The 20,335-nt window shown below is 42.4% G+C and overlaps 1 protein-coding gene across 2 annotated transcripts in view; it reads right to left on the bottom strand.

Moving 5' to 3' along the window:
* PDE4B (phosphodiesterase 4B) overlaps positions 1-20,335 on the bottom strand; it is a 441,524-nt gene that overhangs the window by 85,196 nt on the left and 335,993 nt on the right. For both annotated transcript variants that reach the window (XM_032870016.1, XM_032870017.1), the window contains one exon: positions 17,875-17,927. In XM_032870016.1, the coding sequence (XP_032725907.1) occupies positions 17,875-17,927 (53 nt within the window). The remainder of the gene's footprint in view (positions 1-17,874; positions 17,928-20,335) is intronic.

Raw genomic sequence — 20,335 nt, 5'->3', positions numbered from 1 at the left:
AATACACCTTATTTTTTCAAGTGAAGAATTCAATATTTTTAATAGATTTACTAAGTCGTGCAACCATCATCACAAATCAGCTTGAGAATGTTCTGATTACTCCTCGTGCACCTTTATGATCAATCCTGTCTCCTGCTCCTTCCCCACTTTTTGTCTTTATCTCTTTGCTTTTTCTGGATATTATTTCATGTAAATAAAACACCACTGATGGCATCATACCATATATGGTATCTCACATCTGGCTTCTTTCCCTGAGAAGAATATCATCCATATCATATATAGCAGGTCTCCTCAGTCTGTTCCTTTTCACTGATGAATAGTATTTCATTCTCTGAATATAGTTTCTTTTGTCTATCCGTTTACTGGGCAATAGACCTAATCAGGTTGTTTCCACTCCTTGGTTATTATAAGTCATGTTGCTAAGAAGACTTGCATTCAAGACTTTGTGTTGGATATATGTCTTTGGTTTTCTTGTGTAGACACCAAGGAGTGGAAGTGGTGGGCCATACAGTACACTTATATTTGACATCTTAACTCACGGAATTGTCCGACGCTTAGACATTATATAGAAATGGCCTCACCCAAAGCCACCAGGAATACTGATCAATGAAAGTTGCTCTTGTGGTTGTTGCTGCTACTTTTTTTGCGGGATGTTTCCACTGGTTTATTGTGTAGATTAGGAGGTTAAAATAAAGCTCAGAAAGGGTTACCAACTTACTCAAGACCACACAGCTAATCGATGGACAAACTGGAATTCTCTCTCATGTTTTCTGACTCCAAGCCTGGCACTATCTCCTGCCATCACAGCCAATACCACACTAAACATCCTGGGGAACACAGCTCTGCCAATTCAGTTCCCTTCAGAACAAATACCTCGGGCGCCTCACTGCACAAGAAATAAAATCTTGATTTGTGCGCTAGGTATGCAAAGCCTCCTCCTATTTTCCCACTGATCTTCCCTGCCTACTTTCCCACTGCACACCTTTACCCTATCCTCCCTTCACGAATCCCCCAGGATGACTTTCATTCCAAAAACTCAGCCAATACTCTTTGGGCCACAATACCCTTGTTGGAGCATGATCTGAGTTCTCGAATAATATTTCTCACTTTTACCTTATGAAGTCTTACCCAACTTTCAAGGCAGAGTTCAAGTCATACCTCCTATACATTCTTACTTCCACATCCTGGTGACTCTGATTAAGATTAACTTGGATTTTCCTAATGCGCTTAGTTATATAACAGGTACTCATGTAAACACTGACTTGAGCTGAAATGACTGGGGGGAAACAAAAAAAGAAAAAAAAAAAAACTCAGCTGTGTAATGAATGACCTAGCTATGAGAAGTAGTAATTTTTAAGAATGCAACAAAAATCATTTGTAAAATTCCCAGGTATAGCAACACAGTGTTACTAGTTACAGAGTACCTAGGGTTGAATCCTGTTCCTCACAACCCATCTTCCTCTGTGTATCTAGAGCATTTTATTTGTGCTTTAGGCAACTTCTTCGCACACTGTATTGTATATCCATTTAAATTTGTCTGTCCCTCAGGACTTTGAGCTCCTCCGGAGAAGAAACTGTGTCTTACTCATTTCTGTATAACGACTGCCCAGCACAACACCCTATTCACGTAATATGTAATGGTGAGTACTCACTCAATGCTGAATAAATGAATGAGAGGGTTAGTGAATAACAGAAAGAGCTGCTCTCTCTGTCTGACACAGATAACTCACCAAAAGTAGGTAGAACTTTCTTGCCTGACATCAGAGTTCTATAAGAGGTTTTTTTTTCTTTAAAAAAGATTCTAATCTTCCCATTGGCCTATTGTTAATTCTACTTCCTCCAAATCTGAATACATCAGTAAGTATATATGTAGAATATTTTCTTCCCAGTTCCTTCCTTTAACTCTTTCTAAACAAGGGCCACAAAAAAAAAAAAAAAAAAAAAAAAAGAGGAATAGTTAAAGAGAAAAATTCTGCAAATTATGTAAGCTCTAAAACACAGTGACTTTTCCCTTTTCCCAGGTAGATTGTCAGATTCTAAGAAGGATCCAGCAGAGGCTTTGCACATAGTACCAGCATTGTAAATAGCTGCTAAATAATTGGATCCAATGAACATTTATTAAATGCAATGAACAAGACCCTGTTGCAACATTCTAAGACTCCTAGAACAAGGGAGCTAACCAATATATAATTGTAACAGTATCAACAACTATGTATTCATTCAGTCAGTCATTGTTCTATGACTGGCACCATTTCAAGTGTTTTATATGAAATAACTCATTTAATTTCCATAACTCTAAGAGGAAAGTATTAAAGATGAGAAGATGAGGATGAAGAATCTGAGGTTTACAGAAGTTTTCAGAAGTAATTAGTGTAATAAGTGGTAGAACTGGGACCCAGGCAGTCTGGCTCCAGAAACTCCCCATGAGAATGCTTCTAAGCTTAGGTGAGAGGCCACGTTCTCTCCATTTCTGTTTCCCCCAGTACTCATAACCACTCAATGACCATTTGCTATTAAACTGTGCCAACCACAAGGCTGACAGGGATTAGGAAAAGAATACAGATACACTGTGTTATGCAACAATAATATGGTCTAATGTCAGGGTTGCAAGGGGTGGAAGAAGACCAGGTTTGGGAGCCAGACCAGAGACCTGGGCTTGAACTCCAGATTCACCAGTAACTAGCTTCGGGATTATTTCTTCTCTGACCAAAAAAAAAAAAAAAAAAAAAAAAAATCCACCCCAACACCCACACACTACCATTTCTGGGCCAAAAGCCATTTTGGAAATTTGAAGGCTCTGTAAGATTGGACTCTACCCTCAAAAGACTCAAAACTAATTGAAAATAAAGATGACTAAGTCTGAGGTTAAAAGATTTACCTCAGGTCACACACCTGGTTGGTACTGGTACTAAAATTTAGTTTCCTGAGTTCCAGCTCAGTGCTCTTTCATTTAAGTCACAGAGTTTCACTTGAGGTAAAGAAGTTGAACAAAACACCACCAGAAGCAAATTATTCAGAATGGGACTTTCCAGAGCCAGTCTGGAATTGGACAGCTGCCTCCTTGTGTTCAAGAGAGGCACACCCCAGTTTCACTACAGATCTGAAATCTCTCTCTCCTTGTGATGTCAGAGGCTGGGGACATCTTCTAAGCAGTGAGTAATGCTCTGGAATTAAGTCTCCCCCTGCTCCGCTATATCCTAAAAATACTCCCTTGCCTTCTTCCCCTGTTGGGATGTCCTACTCAATACCAAAAATACCTTTCAGTGAAGGGGACTTACTCCCGGAAGAGAGAAAGACACTATCACCTCCCTGCCGGCTCAGTTCTTTCCTTGAAGGGCTTGAAGTACATTTTCTTTTAAATTCTCTATAGTTCTAGAATCTGGAGAAAAGAGCAGGTTAAATGTAGCACAGGAAAAGGAGGGTACTGTCCAAAGAACACTGAGTATGAGTGGAGCAACAGGAGTAAACATCCCCTCAAGGGTGGATATACCTTGAAGACAGATACCTGTGTGGGCATCACCCATAGCACTTTATGTACTTAACAGCATAGAGGACTAGTGCCAAGTACCTTTAGAGCCAAAGAGCCAGGGCTCAAGTCTTAGCTCTTTCACTTACTAGCTGAGTGTCTTCATATTAGAAGCTGCCCTCACAGGGGCACAGTTTCAATGGTTAAAGAAAGCGAGATAATAATGACTTCATAAAGGGTAGATGATGAGGAAAAGATCTCATTGTAGTTCCTAATAGCAAATCTTACACTTAGCAGGGGTTTAATACTATGGTAACACTTCTCACCATGTTTTGTAGTTGAACCAAATGTTTTAGAGTGGATTCTTTGGAAACAAAGAAAACACTCTGTGGCTGATACAGCACTAAAAAATTTTGTCCAACTACCGTTCCATCACATCAGCTCACAATACAGGGAAAATCTCGGAATTGGCTGCGTCTGCTCTTCTTCTGAACAAAAGAATCTCATGTTAAACTTTCTACATCTATCTAGATGTGCTCTTCCAGCAAGGCACACGGAATGTACCACCTCCCAGGGAAACGCATTCTGTTTTCTGCCAAATCTCTAGTGGGCTAAAGGGTTCACTGAGCCAAAAACTGTCTCTGCTACAAATTCTACCCAGCATAACCTGCTTCACCCTGGTGACACAAATGGTGAAAAGGGAATGTTTCCCCAACACTGTCCCCTGCTAAAAATCAGAGTGATTCCCCTGCACAGAAACCAGAGCAGTAGGAGGTAGTAAGTGATGCCACCAACAAAATTAAAAAATGAAGTAGAAGGAGCACATTCCATTGATGCAGAAAAAGAGGAGGTGAAGATAAGTGTTTCTACAACTTGAGTAAAACCACTGACTCAAGACCAAGAGAAAAGCCAGGACTTGGGGAAAAGGAATCAGAGATGTCAATTGCTTGAACGCCAGAAAGCAGCCATAGTGGGTTCAGTTTAGTAATTTGTTGAGAGCTGTTCTTTTTTCAAAAGGTAAATGTGGTGAGGAGGAAACTGCACCCTGAAGGCAGGATCCTAGGTCTGAGGTGTTCCAGATAGAGGTGGTTACGGGAGCCACCTGGCTCACGGTTAAAGTACTCAGAGAGCCCCCTGACATGCAGACGGCTGAGGTGAGAGCAGAAGCTGGGCGCTGTGGCAAACATGAGGCTATGTGCTCCGGAAAGGGGCTAGAGGCATCACCTAGGATGTGTGCATTCTTAGTGGCAGAACACAAGATGCAGAGAGAGCACTGGTGTGCGGAGGTTTTAGAGTCCATGCTTGAGAAAGAAAGGGTCTCATGGATGACCTAGAGAATGGGGCTGACATCAAATTTTCTCAAGAGGATATGAATGTTCCAGAACCCCTTCTGGGTAAGCAAGTACTGTATGTAAAGAGGACGCCTGCCTCACTCCAAGATATTTCTGGCCAAATTAACCTCTTTTTGAGGTATTTTCCCCCATTGAGTTTGCAGTAATAAGTTGTGGTCTTCAGACAAAGGGCCCAGAATGACTGGCATTTTTGTAGAGCTGAAGTCCAAGATTCTCTTTTCTCTCACAGCTGCTCAGTAGAGACAATGGTGAGAATTTGGGGCCTCTGTGGTGTCACCAACATTTAGTAGGTGTGTCGCCACTGCTGGGGACTGTGGGGGTGTTCAAAATACAAACACGTTGCCCTTGTGGGCAGAAGGAATATAAAAATTTTTATTCTCCTGGGTCTTATATATTTTTTTTTTATTTGTGTAGACCTGGGCATAATTCTTGTCTGATACCCAGGACAGGCTTATTTATTTGTTGGCTGGTCCTTTCGATGATTTATGTGTCAACGTGGCTAGGTAATAGTACCTGGCTATTTAATCACTATCGATCTAGGTGTTGTGACGCTATTTTGTAGATATGGTTAACATCTAATAATCAATGGATCTTAAGTAAAAGAGATTACCTGAGGTATTATTGGTGGGCCTCACCCATCAGTTGAAGGTCTACGAGCAAAAATAAGTTTCTTGGAAGAGAACAGATTCTGCCTCAAGACTGCAGCATTAACTCCTGCCTAAGTTTCCAGAAATTCAAACTTGCCAGCCCCCACAATCCCATGAGTCAAATCCTTACAGTAAATCATAAATATATGTATATATGTATTCTCACACTGGTTGTTTCTTTGGAGAATCCTGACTGATATGGTCTATATCTTCAGGTAGCTTTTACTCTACACTTTTATTTCCAGATGGTGCAAACTCAAGATCAGATTCTGAGTCTTATTCAAGTTAGCACTTCCCTTCCCCCCCTACATGGTAGCAGGCCATAATAAAAATCTCTTGTTTACAGAACACACAAAAACCCAAATGGATGAACATATGCCAATGGCATAAAGAACAATTATGTCTTAAAAAAAAACCAATGCAGGACATGTATACTCTAAGACCATATATAAAGAGTGGGCCATAAGCAAGACTAATCGTAGGAGGCTTTCCATGGGTAAGTCTTTGAGTCAGATTAAGAGGCCTGGAGGAAAGGTGGTTTGGCAATGTGCGGGGCATGGAGAACACAGCAAATCAGAGGGCAGCCTAGAAATGATCTGCAGGTAAAGAGAGACAGACTAGTTAAATGTGCAATAAAAGGGGAAGAAATAATAGGAAAACAGGTCAGTGAGGACAGAGGTCTATTGTGTTGACTAAAAAAACTTTTGAAGAGCCCTTATTTTCCCCTGGGATTAAAAAAAAAAGAAAGAAAAAGGGTAACCAGCCAGCATGCATGCCTAACATGGCACACAGCTGGCACAGGCAAGAGCTGAGGGACTCATTGTCAGGACAGGTCCTCTGCATGGAGAGGAAGAACAGCTGTCGCCACTGACTGCCCAAGACTCCTACTACGCAAAGCCAGGCTTACGCATCACACTGAAGGAGTGGGTTTACTTCACAGAACTGAGCCTCTGCGGGCAATGTGGGGTTGAACAGGAAATCACAGTGCTCTGCTCTTCTGAGGTGGGACTGTCCTCCAAACTCAGAGAATGGAGAACTCTGGAGGTTTCACCTTCGCCTTCCAGACAGTCAGGTAGCCCCAGGTCATGCAGCAATTCTTGAAGGAGCCCAATTTTCTTTTTGTGCAGATGGCAATCCAGATTGGCAACACAGATCTTGAGACATATTTTTGTCTCATGGACATTGTTTCAAGTTCCCCAAAGCTGGAGCAAGCAGGCAGCTGCAAAGTCATTCAGTTTCTCTGTCCCCAAAAGCCAATTTCCCCTCATCAGAATCTACCCCTGACTTAAGGATGTCCATTTTTCCATGAGTAGGTCAGCAATCTTTTTCTCCTTTTATTTACAATCCATTTCACTACTTGTCTTTCACTGTTTGTTCTTTTCAATGATTTTTTTTAAAAGATTTTATTTATTTATTTGAGATAGACAGAGAGAATACAAGTGGGGGAGGGGCAGAGGGAAAGAGAAAAGCAGACTCCCCACTGAGCAGGGAGCCCAACGATGACGTGGAGCTCTATCTGGGGACCCTGGGATGATGACCTGAACCCAAGGCAGACGCTTAACTGACTGAGGCACCCAGGCACCCCTCAGTGAGGTTTTTCAATAAATATTTTTTGAGCATCTGCCCTGTGCTAGGCACACAGTCTAGAGGTATAAGTAATCGAGAAAACAGGCAGTTATAATACATTAAAAATATTAACATTGATTTAGCGCTTTCTTTGTGTGTCATTGTGCTAAACCCTTTGCACACATTAAGCTCGTTCTCACAAGGATTCTCTGCAGAAGGTCCTATTGTTATCCTCATTCTACAAAGGAGGAAACGAAAGTCCAGAGGCATGGAATTACTTGTCTTTAGTCCTATAGAAAGAAAGATACAGAACCAGGACTAAACTCAGCCAGTGTGGATCAGAGTTTGTCTGCTTAGCGACAAAGGTGGTTGGAAAGGGCAGGTGCCGAGGTTGCATGAGAGAAAGCACAAGTCCCTGTCCCTGACCCCAGGAGCCCAAAGGTGGGGCCAGTAGCTCGAAGGAAGCCTCAGGGAGAAGTAGAAATTCAAATCAGATCACGTCAATTCTCAAAATACCTCAGTGGCTTCGCATGTTCTTTAACCCCCAAAGAATAAAATTTGCACGTTTCACCCATGGTCAACAAATGCCCTGCTCAACCTGGCCTTTCTCAGCCTCCTTGGCCTTGTTCTTCACTGCCACCCTATTGATCCTGATCTCAGGCTGGGGAACCTGGAAGGTGTTACTTAACATCTCTACCCACCCAGCTCCTACTCAGTGTTTAGGTCAGAAACTCAAGGTCATTTACAAAGGCCTTTCCTGTCCCCTAATCTACATTAATCTCAATAATAACTAAAGATAATAATAATTAGAGCAAATGCTAAATAATACTAGATAGCAGGCAGTATTCCAAATGCTTTATGTCTAACAGCCTACTTAAATATTACAACAATCCTAATGGTAAGTACTAGCATTATTCCCATTTTTACAGGTGAGGCAATGTTATAGTATTCTGTACTTTTCTTCATTATAATGATCAAATGTGTAATTGTGTATTTATTTTCCTAATATTTCCTGAGCTATAAGGTCCACAAGGTCAGGCTCTAAATTCTTTCTCTTCACTAGTATACCTCCACTGTCTAACAGTGTCTCATACGCAGTAAGCATCTTTTAAACATTGATGGACATGGACATGTAATAGCCATTTATTTTAAGATTTACACATTTTTATTACTTGCAATAAAATGGCTAGATAATAAAGGAATTAACTGGAAATTATACAGTAATTACTAAGGCTGTAGGTAATTCAGTATGTTTGTTTGCTCTCCTGTTGTGAAATGCTCACCAACCCCCTTTCCGTCAGTTAAAACTTCCGAGGTTTACGATGGGGGTGGGGCAGGGACAGTGTGGTCTAGACTAGAGGAAAGAGCATGTGTTTTCAAGAAATACAGACCTAGGTTTCAGTTCTGACTTTGTCACTAGCTATGTGGTCTTGAGTAGACCCCATGTGTTCCCTGAGCCTCTTTTTTGAAATCTGTGAAATCAGGACAACCACCTGTGGGACAGATCAGTGTTGAGAACTATGCGAGATAACGCATGCAGAGGGCCTAGCCCAGTGCCTGGCACATATCAGGAGTTGAGTAATTGCTAGGTCCTCTCCTCACCTGCACCCAGAGGCAGGCAGGTGGGCTTTCAAAATCCTATGCTTTGCTAGGCAAGCAGCACTAGCCAGACTAGATCCCCGAAATGTGAAGTCAAAGCACAAGTGAGGGGGAGGGGGCACAGACTGTGTTACTGCCTCCACGGATCAAACCGGCTGGATAATTGCTGTGGCCCCACCTCACGCCACGGACGCAGCCACAGAGGAGGTAGGAAAGTATACAAAACTCTGAGGCGTGACGTTGGGTAAGTCAAGACAATATATGAAGAAAAAGATCCAGTGAGTCCTGTTGCCTGTACTCTATTTCAAGGGGACAGTCCCTGCTTTGTTTCGCTTCTCTCGGGTGAAAAACTGTTCCCTGAAATGCTCCTGGCTTCCAAGAACAGCTCGAAAGGCAACTCCAGAGAGTGCTGGCCAGGAGCTGATCAGAATCGAGCAAGCAGAATTCACCCTGCCCCCCAGGATCATTTGGTTTTGGGGATGCAGGCAGGAGAAAACAGGGAACTTAGAAGGTTCTCTTCCTTCCTCCTCCATTTCCCAACGTCCATGTTCGTTCTTCTCCAGGCCGACCCTGACCTTCTTTTCTCCCTCCCTTTCAGCGAATAAAGGGAAGAGAAAGAGGCAGAAGGGTAAAAGGGGGGCTCTTCCCATTCTCAGAAGTAATGGAGAGACAGCAGAAGAATCGTTCCAAAAGATGTCAAAGCCCTCCCCTAAGCTGGACTCTGCTGGTGGGCTTTGTCTTCTCTCCAAAGGGAAGCTCTGTGTCAGCTTCCACTGTTCATCACGGCTGAGCTCCCGGAGTTGAAAAGCCCCTGTCTGTGCAGGTATGTACCAAGCCCCGAGCACTGTATTTAAACACAACTGTAATGAGTGGCAGAGCCGCGATTACTCTGTCCTATTAAGTGAAGTCTTCTCATGCTTAGGCAAGAGAAAGCTCTCAGTTAACTACGATCCAGTTTATCAGAGTCTACCCTGAACATTTTCTGCAATCTGTCTTTTTTAAGAGAAAGAGCCACCCTTGTATGGTGCCATACCTTCACCTCCACATGTCTTTCCACGTAATCAGATTTGTACGGTTTCAGGGGAAACAAATCTTAAACTTCAAAGACAGCTTGCCTTCTAGATTGTATTCCTAAAGAAGGGAAGTAGATCAGAACATTGTAGACAGATCCGAAGAGGACTTTCTGTTTTGGTTCCCGACTTCTGCCAGCAGGCCTGGGCTCTTAGCTTTCACACACTGACCACCTGCTATGTGCTGGGAGCTATGGGAAACATTTTGCATAGGATGATTAATAACATGATACTAATACTAACACTTTTCTAAGTGTCAGGAACTATTCTAAGTGCTTTTTGTATTTTTACACAGTTAATCCTTATAACCAATGTATGAGGTATGTAAAACGTCCACCCCAATTTTGGAGATGAGGAGATTGGGACATGAGAGGTTAAGCAATTTGTCCCAAGGTCACATACTAATGGAGCTGGGATTTGAAAAGGGCAGTCTAGCTCCAGAGTCTTTACTTTTAACCACTATATGCATAGATAGCTTTTCTTATTCAACCCTCCCAGCAATCTTACATGAGAGAATATTAAAACACCTACTTTCTAGACAAAACAAAGCTGAGTTTCTGAGAAGTAACTTGTCTAAGGTATTGGCCCAGGGATTCCCAGCCCAATTTAATTCAACATACTACTTTGTGCCAGGCACTGTACTAGGCACTAAGCTATAATACAGAGTAATAAGTTAGTCACATTTAGTAATTTTTTTTACTATATTTATTTTAACACTGTCACTTTTATGGTATTTATTTTAATACCACCTGAAATAATGGATGATAAAGAGCTTACTTCAAGGGAAAAAAAGTTACGTGTAGTCAAGATTAGCCAGGAATGTCAGCGCTTTATAGACGCCTGAGAGCTAGAAGATATTTAGACCAGCCAACTATGAACTCTCTAATCCTTTCTGATTCAGGCATGGGTATACACTCATTTGCATTTGTTCAGTCCATAAACATTTACTGAGCATCTACTATATTCCAGGTCATGGTTTATAAATTGGGGATATTAAAATAAAATTAGTATTTGAACTTGAAGCAGTCTTAGTTTAAAAGGGAATAGAATTAAATAAATAAGTACAGCATAATATGGCAAGTGCAATAATTGAGATTTGGAGATAATTAACAATTGAGAGTAATTTTGGATGAGTTGCTGGGAGCACATACAGAAGATGGCATATATGCTTAGTCTTAAAGGATAAGAAATGTACTTTTAAAATGAGGATGAGTAAAGGAATTAGCATTTACGAAGCAGGTGCTGTGTATCAGGCTCTGGATTGAGACTGTGTATTTAGCTGAATCCTGACTCAGAATCTAAGAATCAGTGAGTGGAAAGAGCTGGTTCACTTGACAATGTAAGAATATCCCTGAGCTGAATATGGGAGTGATATTCTTGAGAAAAGGCAGCCCAGACAGAGGGAACTGCATGTACAAAGGCAGAAAGACAAGAAGAGCCTGGCATATTGAAGGGACAGTATGTTCAGGGCATCTTGGCCATCAGCTGTGCATGGGGCTTAGAGTGAAAGATGAGAACAAAGAAGGAATTAGAAGCAGAATTCTGAAGGGATTTGTAAAAAGTGGGGATCCTGTGTTGGAGGTAGATGATAGCCAACTAAGGAAATAACTACGACTGGGTTTTAGAATAATTCTAGTACCACAATGGAGGTGGGGGGGTTCCAATGGGGAAGGACTGAGGACAACAGACCCAGTGGGAGGACCAACATAATGGTTTAGGCATGGGAGGATGAATCACTGAACTAAGGAAGAAGGGGTGAGGAAGAAAAGGAAGGGGGTTGCTTAGAGAAAAGGCTACAAGGATTGGCTGTTGGAGGTGAAGAGAGAGATAAAGGACGGACTCTGAAGCCACTACTCAAAGCCAGGAATATAGGGGTCAGCAACAGTGGTCAGATATCTGGTATTTAAGTGCATACTAACTAAAAAAGAAAAACATATACGTAAAATGCGTACACACACACACACACACACACACACACACAATACTAACTGATAAGCAAATGGGGCAGTGCGGGAGTAGGGCAGCGCAGTTTAGAAAGGGAGATGAGAGCAGAAACCAACATGGCAGGTTCAGATGACCAGATGTGAAGAAAGCTGTCTGCTCAAATTGGCTCCCTACCTCTGAGCCGGGGAGTGGGGGCAGGGGAGAGGAGTCCAGGTGTGAGATGAATCTTTGGCTTTGACACCTGGGGCTGCCCAGGTAAATAGAGCTGTCAGAAATACCCAGAAGGAGCCAGCTGTTTCCTGAAGGGCTCTCTCCCACATGCCCGGGAGCTGCATGACCAGGCTTGAGGTAGGCAGCAGCTGGGGTTTGGGAGGACACAGGCACGTGGGCAGCCTCCTGCCTCCTGCGGCAGTGCCGTAGATGAGGCGGCTGAGAAAAGTGAATCTTTCTTTCTAGCCTCCTCCTCCACCTTTTGCCTCAGAGCTCCGGTGCCGCAGCACCCTGCAAGCCTGTTTCACAGATGAAGGGCTGCGGCCAAGAGCCGACAGAAATGGCAGAAAGAACAGAGCTGTGCGTGTTTGTTCAGAAGAAACTGTTTATCTGGGGAACTATATGTCAAACCCAGCCTTACTGGCTGACAATAGTGGTTTGCCCAGATAATTTATGCCACCACATAAACATCAAGCCGGGCTGTGTAGAGCTAGAGGTGAGACGTGTTTTCAGTAGTGGGGAGCCACCCCTCACGGTCTCAATGACAGGAGATGCTTTTGCACACAAAACACTCAGGCAACAATATCTGGGCATCGCCTGAGCCTACTGTAACCAAAGAGAAAGAAAGGCCGGAACTAGAACGCAAAAGAAAAAAATAAACTGTGTTTGGAGATAGGTCTGCTACAATATAAACTTTTCCCTTTCTCTGGCTTACTGCTATAGCAAAACCTGATGGTTGTCTTTGTAAAAAACGTGTCTGTATCTAGGTCCCTGGCAGTGATTTGCCTCTGGGAGGGCCAGCAATCTATTTAATGACTCCATTGACGTCAATAGCATAACTGAAATACTTACTAACATGCATGATTCCAACTTTGGGGTGGGGGGGTGGGTGGATGGTGTTTCTCAGCAGCGCAAAAACGTGGAGTGGAGCCAACCCGGAACGGACTCAAGTCTTTCCGCAGCAAGTGAGAGATTCGATGCTGCAGGTTTCACTGGGGTCCACTGAACAGGAAGCAGCATTCACACTAAATTTGGAAATTAATTTTGAACTGGTGGAATAGCCATTAATGAGCAGGGCTTTATTTCTGGCAGTGTTTGCTCCAGGGTAACGTTTTAACTGTTCACACTTGAGTTGACTTGTCAATGTTTTTGCAACTACCCACACTTAATTTTAGACATATATGAAATAATTGCAGATCAATGTAAATAGCTTGCTCTGGGGTAAACTTCCAGAAGAAGGCTATTTTAGACAACAGCAGTTCTTATAAAACAACCATTTGGGGACTTATTCCCAGAATTACTGGGACTTTTCTTGTGCATTTGCCCTATCGTTTTGTATGCAGCCTGCTTAAACACTTAAGGTGAATCATTAGGACAATTAGCCCAATAATTCAGGCCACAGAACCATCAGAACACTAATGAAAAACTTCTCTGAGATTTCTAGTGTTTTCTCCTGTTCCTTTCTGTTCTTTCTTCTTCTCCTGCCACCACCCCACCCTTCTTTTTTTGGTTATTCCCCCTCACCCCCAGTCTTTCCTTTGTCGTGCATGGCCGTGGCCTTTGGCAACAGGATTGATTTGATTCGTATTTGTCCATAAGTGTTGTAATCCCACCTCAGAGCTCTTGCTTAATGTAGAAACCAAGCAAACGTCGTGCTTATGCCAGGCTTCATTTCCAGTCATCTGACACAGGCCACTGATATGGTTCTCAGAGAGCCCTTTACTAGTGAACACATACAGTACATCTCTCATCCCAGGTCCTGGCAGCTCTGGCAAGGAATGAGAACTTGGTCAGTGTCATGACTTTCTGAAATTCTTAGAATCCAAGACAACTCTCTGAGACCCTTGTCTTCTCCTCGAACAGTCCCTGTATCTGGCACACCCCCATGAGCTTTCAAGGGGATATTCATAATCAAGTAAAGATATGGGAGGAACTCATACTGAGAAATAGGCTTCTTAGCAGAAAGCCCCTTCTTCTGTTTTATCAACTCGTAAAAGCATCATTTCCTCCCCACAGAACGGCCTGAACACATAATAGAAGAAAGGGATTCCCATGAGCACTGACTATTTGAGTCTGTTTCTTACTTAGGCCAATGTATTTCAGACATACTGGAAAGTCCTCTGTTATCACATTTTATTTCTCCATATACAGGCTTTTCTTGAAAAACGTCTAATGGACTGGTGTTGAAAACCACTGTAAACCAAAGCTTTGGAGACCCAGGCTGGGAGAGACTCTGGGTCTGCGGCAGTCCAGCCTGAAGTCCTCAGGTAATTCTCTAATCATCTTCGTGGCATGGTTTTGCTGTCATTTCCAATGACCCATGGACTTGGGAGTTGTTCTTTATGTCATCCGACATGTTATATTGGTGATATTCTTGTTCAATATGTTTATTGTTAAATTTTAGAATGGGAAGATTAATATAGACTCTCCCGCCTTACACAACAATTCGACTGCTGAAACACTGTATATACAATATATGTTATCAATAAAGTCACATTTATGTGAATCAGAGGTGTTGGCCATTAAAAGGAATACTTCTCTCACCCTTTTGTAAAGCAAAGAGTCATTTTATAAAGGCTGTAAACCCTTGATGATTTATCTTTTTAGGAAATTCTTGCTTCCCATGACATATCTGTACTCTCTATTGAAATGCATACAAAGGCAAGGGATAGAATGGGTGGGCAAGTGAGACAATTATCCTACACACACACATACACACACACACAGTCACCCACCCACTTGTGCGTGTGCGTGTGTACACACACACACACACACACATTGATTTTCCTCAATAATCTGTTTTCTTTTTTTTCTGCTGAAAATAGTTTGAGGCCTGAAATCCTAAAAATGACTTTTAGTTTCCATGTTGAATGTGTACAGATGATATAAGCCTGCCTTGTTTTTGGAGTGTTCTTTCTTCTATTTTTTTCCCTTTTTGTTCCAATCCTGACGCAGCATGTAGAAAAGGCCTGGAATTCCTGCTTGTGAAAAGGCAAAATGTGATAAAAATCGAGATATTCTCCACACTCCACAGCCTTAGCATTTCAATACTCCCAGGAGGATTTAGTGCATCTTTCTTCTTAAAGCAGGAGCATATCATTTCCATGCTGTTATACTTTCTGCATTTTAAATTCTCAATTACTTTACTCTGGCTTTGCTATTCAAAGTGCAAAAATGCCAACTTTTTACATTTAACTCTTTTTGTCCAAAACCCACAGGACCGCACAATTATGTATCTATATATGCTGTTAACAGAGTGTGTTTCAAACCTCTTTTCATTTCAATGCAGTAACTGATTTTTTTCATAGCAAAAAAGCCACAGTTGAATTTTTTTCATACCTACAGAGATAAAAGTATTGACTCATTATTAAAATTTAATTTATGAACATTTTTCTTCAGATAAACTCTGCAAACATTATGCAGTTCTGGTCAAATCAAGATTTACTGTCTTCCTACTACGTGAAAATAGCTATGCCAATGAATTTTGAATGATAAAGAGATGAATAAGGTACAGCTCCTGTTGTCAAGGTGCTGCAAAGCAGGAGACACATTAGCCATGAATTACAATATAACCTAGAATGGGATTGTTGCCATAGCACACAAAAAGGAGCAATTACGCTGATTCAAAAAAAAAAAATATTGGGATTCTTTGCAGAGGAGGGAAACTCGTGCTGTACCTCGAGAGCTGAAAAGAGCAGTAACCTTGGTTAAAATGGTGAGAATAAAGGTACTGAAGACTAAGCAATTTGCTTTTATTTCCCCCATGAATTACTTCTGTTAGTGATCCATTTGTAAGAGCAAATGTACCAATTTAACCAGGGGTTCTGACAAGTAGCTCTCAAAATGAATTGCATTCTCTTCATTTAGATGAATGGGAAAAAAGCATTTAAAAAATATTTGGCTTTTCCCTTTCTCTCTCTGTCTCTCTCTTATACTTGCTTTTTATCCAAGAAGAGTTACAACCTAAGTCAGTCAGGCTTTCCTACCAAACTGGATTGCTGCTAAATGTGTTTAAATGATCATAGAATTCTTTTATCTTCTATCTTGGATTTCAACTGAAATGCATAGGTTCAACTTAGTGATAATAGATGAAAACCTGATCTTATTATCATGAAAAATCATCTTTTAAAAGCAGTACTCCAGCATTCAATTCTGTTTGCTCTGAGCTACTTTTCATTCCCTTTTAAAGTTTCTATTTAAACACACCTCTTTGTCACATGCTGATAAATATTAAAATACCAGGAAAAATCTGCCTGACTTATTTAAGCTGATAATAAGAACAAAACACAGGATGTGTGTGTCCTCCTTCCTTTTCTGGCTGTGGTTAAGTGTTAAGGAGATTTTGAAACCTATAATTACGTAATAATTGGTATCACTACATTCTCTTCCCGATGAAAAGCCAGAATTTTTGTAGTTTGCCACAAAGACAGACGAAAACAAATTGCCTAAGTGGTATTGTCATTTCTTTGCTCCATTGTTTTAAAAGAATTTAGCAAAAGAATCCCTAGTTGCCAAGCAGTAGTTACTGTGCCAATAATCACAAAATGATCTTTCCAACAACATCTCCGGCTAATGAGCTAATTTATAGAGCCGTAAATATCACATATTCTCCTAATGTTTGTCAGTATTTATTACAAGAAAAAGAAAACAGTTTAAATATTCAAATTGATGTCAAAAGCTTCTTAGCACATTTGTCTAACAGAAATGTGAGCAATAATGTCTCACTGGTGAGCTAAGATGATGAAATGATAGGAGTTTCAAAACCACCTCCTTTGATCTCCAACTATGTAACACCAGTTATATGTTCAAACAGTCTATTTTGTTTCCTTTTATCAAACTTCTAAAGGAAATAGGACATCAGCACACCAGGTTTTTGAAGCCCGGGGACGGAGGATTATTTTCTTCTCTCTGTTTCATATCACTGGGCTCTAGAGGCAAACTTACCTTTACTTAGTATCTTCCTTTCACCTTGAGTCTCGTTCTCAATCTTTTTTCTAACAAAAATATTTTTAAAAGTGTGTACCGTAAATACTTCTGAAGCCAATGAGCCAATGGAACCTAGGTTTTTGTTCCTTTGTTTTTAGGAGTTGGGCTTTTATATTATTTCCGTTATCCTTGTGGCTGTGATGCCAGGGGGAGAATACAACATGCAAGAAAGGAAGATCGTTAAGGATAAAGCAAGGGGAAATAGCATAGCCGGAAAGAGAGAAGTGTTCGAGGCAGTGCTGTTTGGTGTTAGACCAACTCAACAGAGCTCATCTGACTTGTTTCTCCTGTGGTTTTACTCAGGCCCACCATCACACTAGTGGGGACAGAGTCAAGGTGGGAAATGCCATTTTGGACTTGTAACTGGTAGCATCTTATGTCAAGTAGAGTTACTGTTCGATCTGTATCCGAAGGGTTCCCTCTGCATAGCCCAACTCTCCACTCTGCATGGAAAGCATATGCACAGCACTGAAAGATGAGACGTTGGGTTTCTTAAAACACACACACACACACACACACACACACACACACACATTTGAGGAACAAAGTTGGATGACCTCCAAGGGAAATGATCTGTGACCTGGAAGAGCCTTTGGTTTCACACCTGGAAAGGATGTGGATTCAAGTGGGAACTAGAGCTGACGCTAGGAGGAAAACCACTAGCACACCCTGTGGGATGCTCAGGCCAACCTGGGGGCCCCTCAGGGCCTTTGAAGTCAGCTGTCCTGGAGTTTATGGGGGCCCAGCAAGCTGAGGTGAAGTTGCACTATCGGTACATCTCCACCTCCTGCCTCCCTTCTGGGAAGCCCCATTACCACACATCCATCACAGCCTGAAAGTCCAGGTGCTCGTATGACGGGAAAACTGTTTCATTGGGTTTTATGTGGAATGAAGGAAAGCTCCACTATGCCTTTGAGAAAAGTCACCAGGAGACTTTAGAGGGCCATGATATGCAAACAAGTGCAATGATCCTAAAAAAGTTTCCACACAAATGACACCTTGATTATTTTGACACACAATGTGATACGGCTTACCTTGCGGGTTGACTCTGGAGAGAGGTGGCTGACTAGCAGCAGCTGGGGACCTCCTGTGGAGATCAAGAGGAAAGAAGGCCTGAGTCTTTGTGTGAATATCACCTTCACGTCTCCCTACCTCTGTCCCCCACCCCCGAGATCACTGAGGAGTTTTCCAGGTCATAATGAGTTATCAGATGACATAATACTGTCTCCGGAAGGCCGTCTCCCATAACACTGGTAGATGACTGCAATCCCCTCACAGCCAGATGGCCTGGAATTTCCCTAGGCTCCAGCTCTTCAGGAAGGAAGTCATTTACTCCAGGTCCCTAACCAGCCCCTCTGTTTCAGGTTTCACTGTTCCAGGGGGGCCCTCAGACAATACGCTTGCTCACGAATAACACCGAATGTCAGAGTGGATCCCGATTCCTTTGGCAGCTCTGCAGAAAGTCATGCCAGAGGAGTCCTTAGATACCAATCAGTCTGGGCCTCCCTTTTGCACCTCAGGAAACTGAGACCCAGAGAGATGAAGTCAGCTGCCAAAAGTCACACAGGAACAGGAATCCGGCTTCCTTAACCTCTGGAGTGGTCTTTTCGCAGAGGAACTGGGCATTATTCTACATTGTAATGAGCCTGCTGATGTCAAGAGTCCAATGAAGCAAGCAAACAAACGCAGGCTCCACAAATACTGGGCTCCACCTTTTGGTTTCTGTTTTTCTTTTTTTCTTCTTCATTTCCCAATCCCGCCCCTCTTGCCCCCACCCCCTCCCCTTTTACTGGTCTCACCAACCTTTTCATGCTTTGTAGAACTTCTGCCCAGTGCATTACAGGGGAGCATCACCGAAATAGTCTAGAGCAGTGGTCTCAAACTCTGGGATCATCAGAATCACCTAGAAGGCTTTGCTAACACCCACTGCTAGACGCAGTCCCCGGGGCGTTTGACAGAACAGGCCCGGGGGAAGCCTGAGAGGATGCATTTCTAAAAGTGCCCGGTGGTACTAATCTGCTGGTCTGGGAGCCCATTTTCAGAGCCACTGGAACAGAGGGCTATCTGCCCCAGTACAAAGCAGTAGGATATTAGCAACAAGCGAGAGAGGGAGATGCGAGCCCAGTCAGTGGTTCTCAAGCATGGATGAGTGTCTTACTCACTTGCCGAGCCGTTAAAACTATCATTCCCTTCCCCATCCCCAGAGAGGCTATTGCAGTATCTGGGAATCTGTATTTTTCACATAGATCTGTGAATTCTGATACACAACCACATTTTAGGAAGGAAGCCATGTTCTAAATGACAGAGAATGGCCTGCAAGGATATTGTGGAGAAAGGGTCTCGCTACTGGGATGGCCACAAGTTCTCTTCCCAGATCCATCAGGGGCCATCCAGCTTCTAGGTAGCACACCTGATAGCTGCAGGCTCTGACGGACAGGGATCACACTTACAGAACATTTCCTAGCTAGGTCATCCTAGGCAAAGTGCCTTTAAACCCTCCATGGAATGACATTTTCTTGTGTAACAGGGGAAGAACAATCGCCCACCAGCGATTACTTTTCTTTTCTGCTAAACATCATGCTAGGTCCTTCTTAGCTTCCACTGGAATATAATCATCTCATTTTAAGAAGGAAACCGAAGCACAGGTGAGGAGGTTAAGAAACACGCTGAGGCACATGTGGTTTGTAACTGGCGTGGCTGAGATTCAAAGCTAAGTCTTCCTGAACCCAAAGTGCATTCTCTTTCCACTATTCCATCTGCTGATAACACCTGCAGTCATACTGAGGGCTGTTTTTCAGGAAAAGTTAAGAGATTAAATTCCAAACTCCTTAGCTTAGCATTCAAAGTCCTCCGCTCTTTGGCCCCAACATACTTTTTCCAGCTTATCGGTCGGAATTCCTGACATTTCATCTCAAACCATTGACTGGCTGTTTGATCTCAAGTATCTTGTGCTTCTCCTTAATAGCACTTTAAAACTGTAATTAAAATAGGCCTTAAGTAGTGTTCAATATAGAACTCCGTAGTTTAAATATAAAATTTATGCAGACAGGGAGCGACTTGGTTACTACTGGATCCCTGGGACCCAGCATTGTCCTTCATATGCCAAGAACTCAGTGAATGCTTAATGAATGGCATGAATGGAAAAAGGAAGGAAGGAAGGAGGGAAGGAAGGAAGGAAGGAAGGAAGGGCAGAAGGAAGGACGGACTAACTCATATTTGCCTAGGCCAAACTCGATCACTTATGTTTCTGTGAACATGTGCTATCCCTCTCCTGACACCACTGTCAGGCTATTCCTCTGGAAGGGCAGCTCTCCCACTGCAAATCCACACATGTCAGTATCACCCACCTTTCTGTGATTTTGTGATTTAGAATAAGAAATGTATATTTGATCTTTGTCTTCATTCCTACCACAGAGGTCCTCAAACTCTTGGAAAGTTGAAGAGAGTTATAAAAAGTGTCCTTTGCTATGTTAATGAGATTTATGGAAAGCCTCT

Source organism: Lontra canadensis, unplaced genomic scaffold (assembly GCF_010015895.1).
Source record: "Lontra canadensis isolate GAN:19392208 unplaced genomic scaffold, GSC_riverotter_1.0 scaffold40, whole genome shotgun sequence".
NCBI lineage: Eukaryota > Metazoa > Chordata > Mammalia > Carnivora > Mustelidae > Lontra > Lontra canadensis.
Note: the sequence above shows the minus strand (reverse complement) of the source record. Positions and strands in the feature narration are given on the sequence as shown.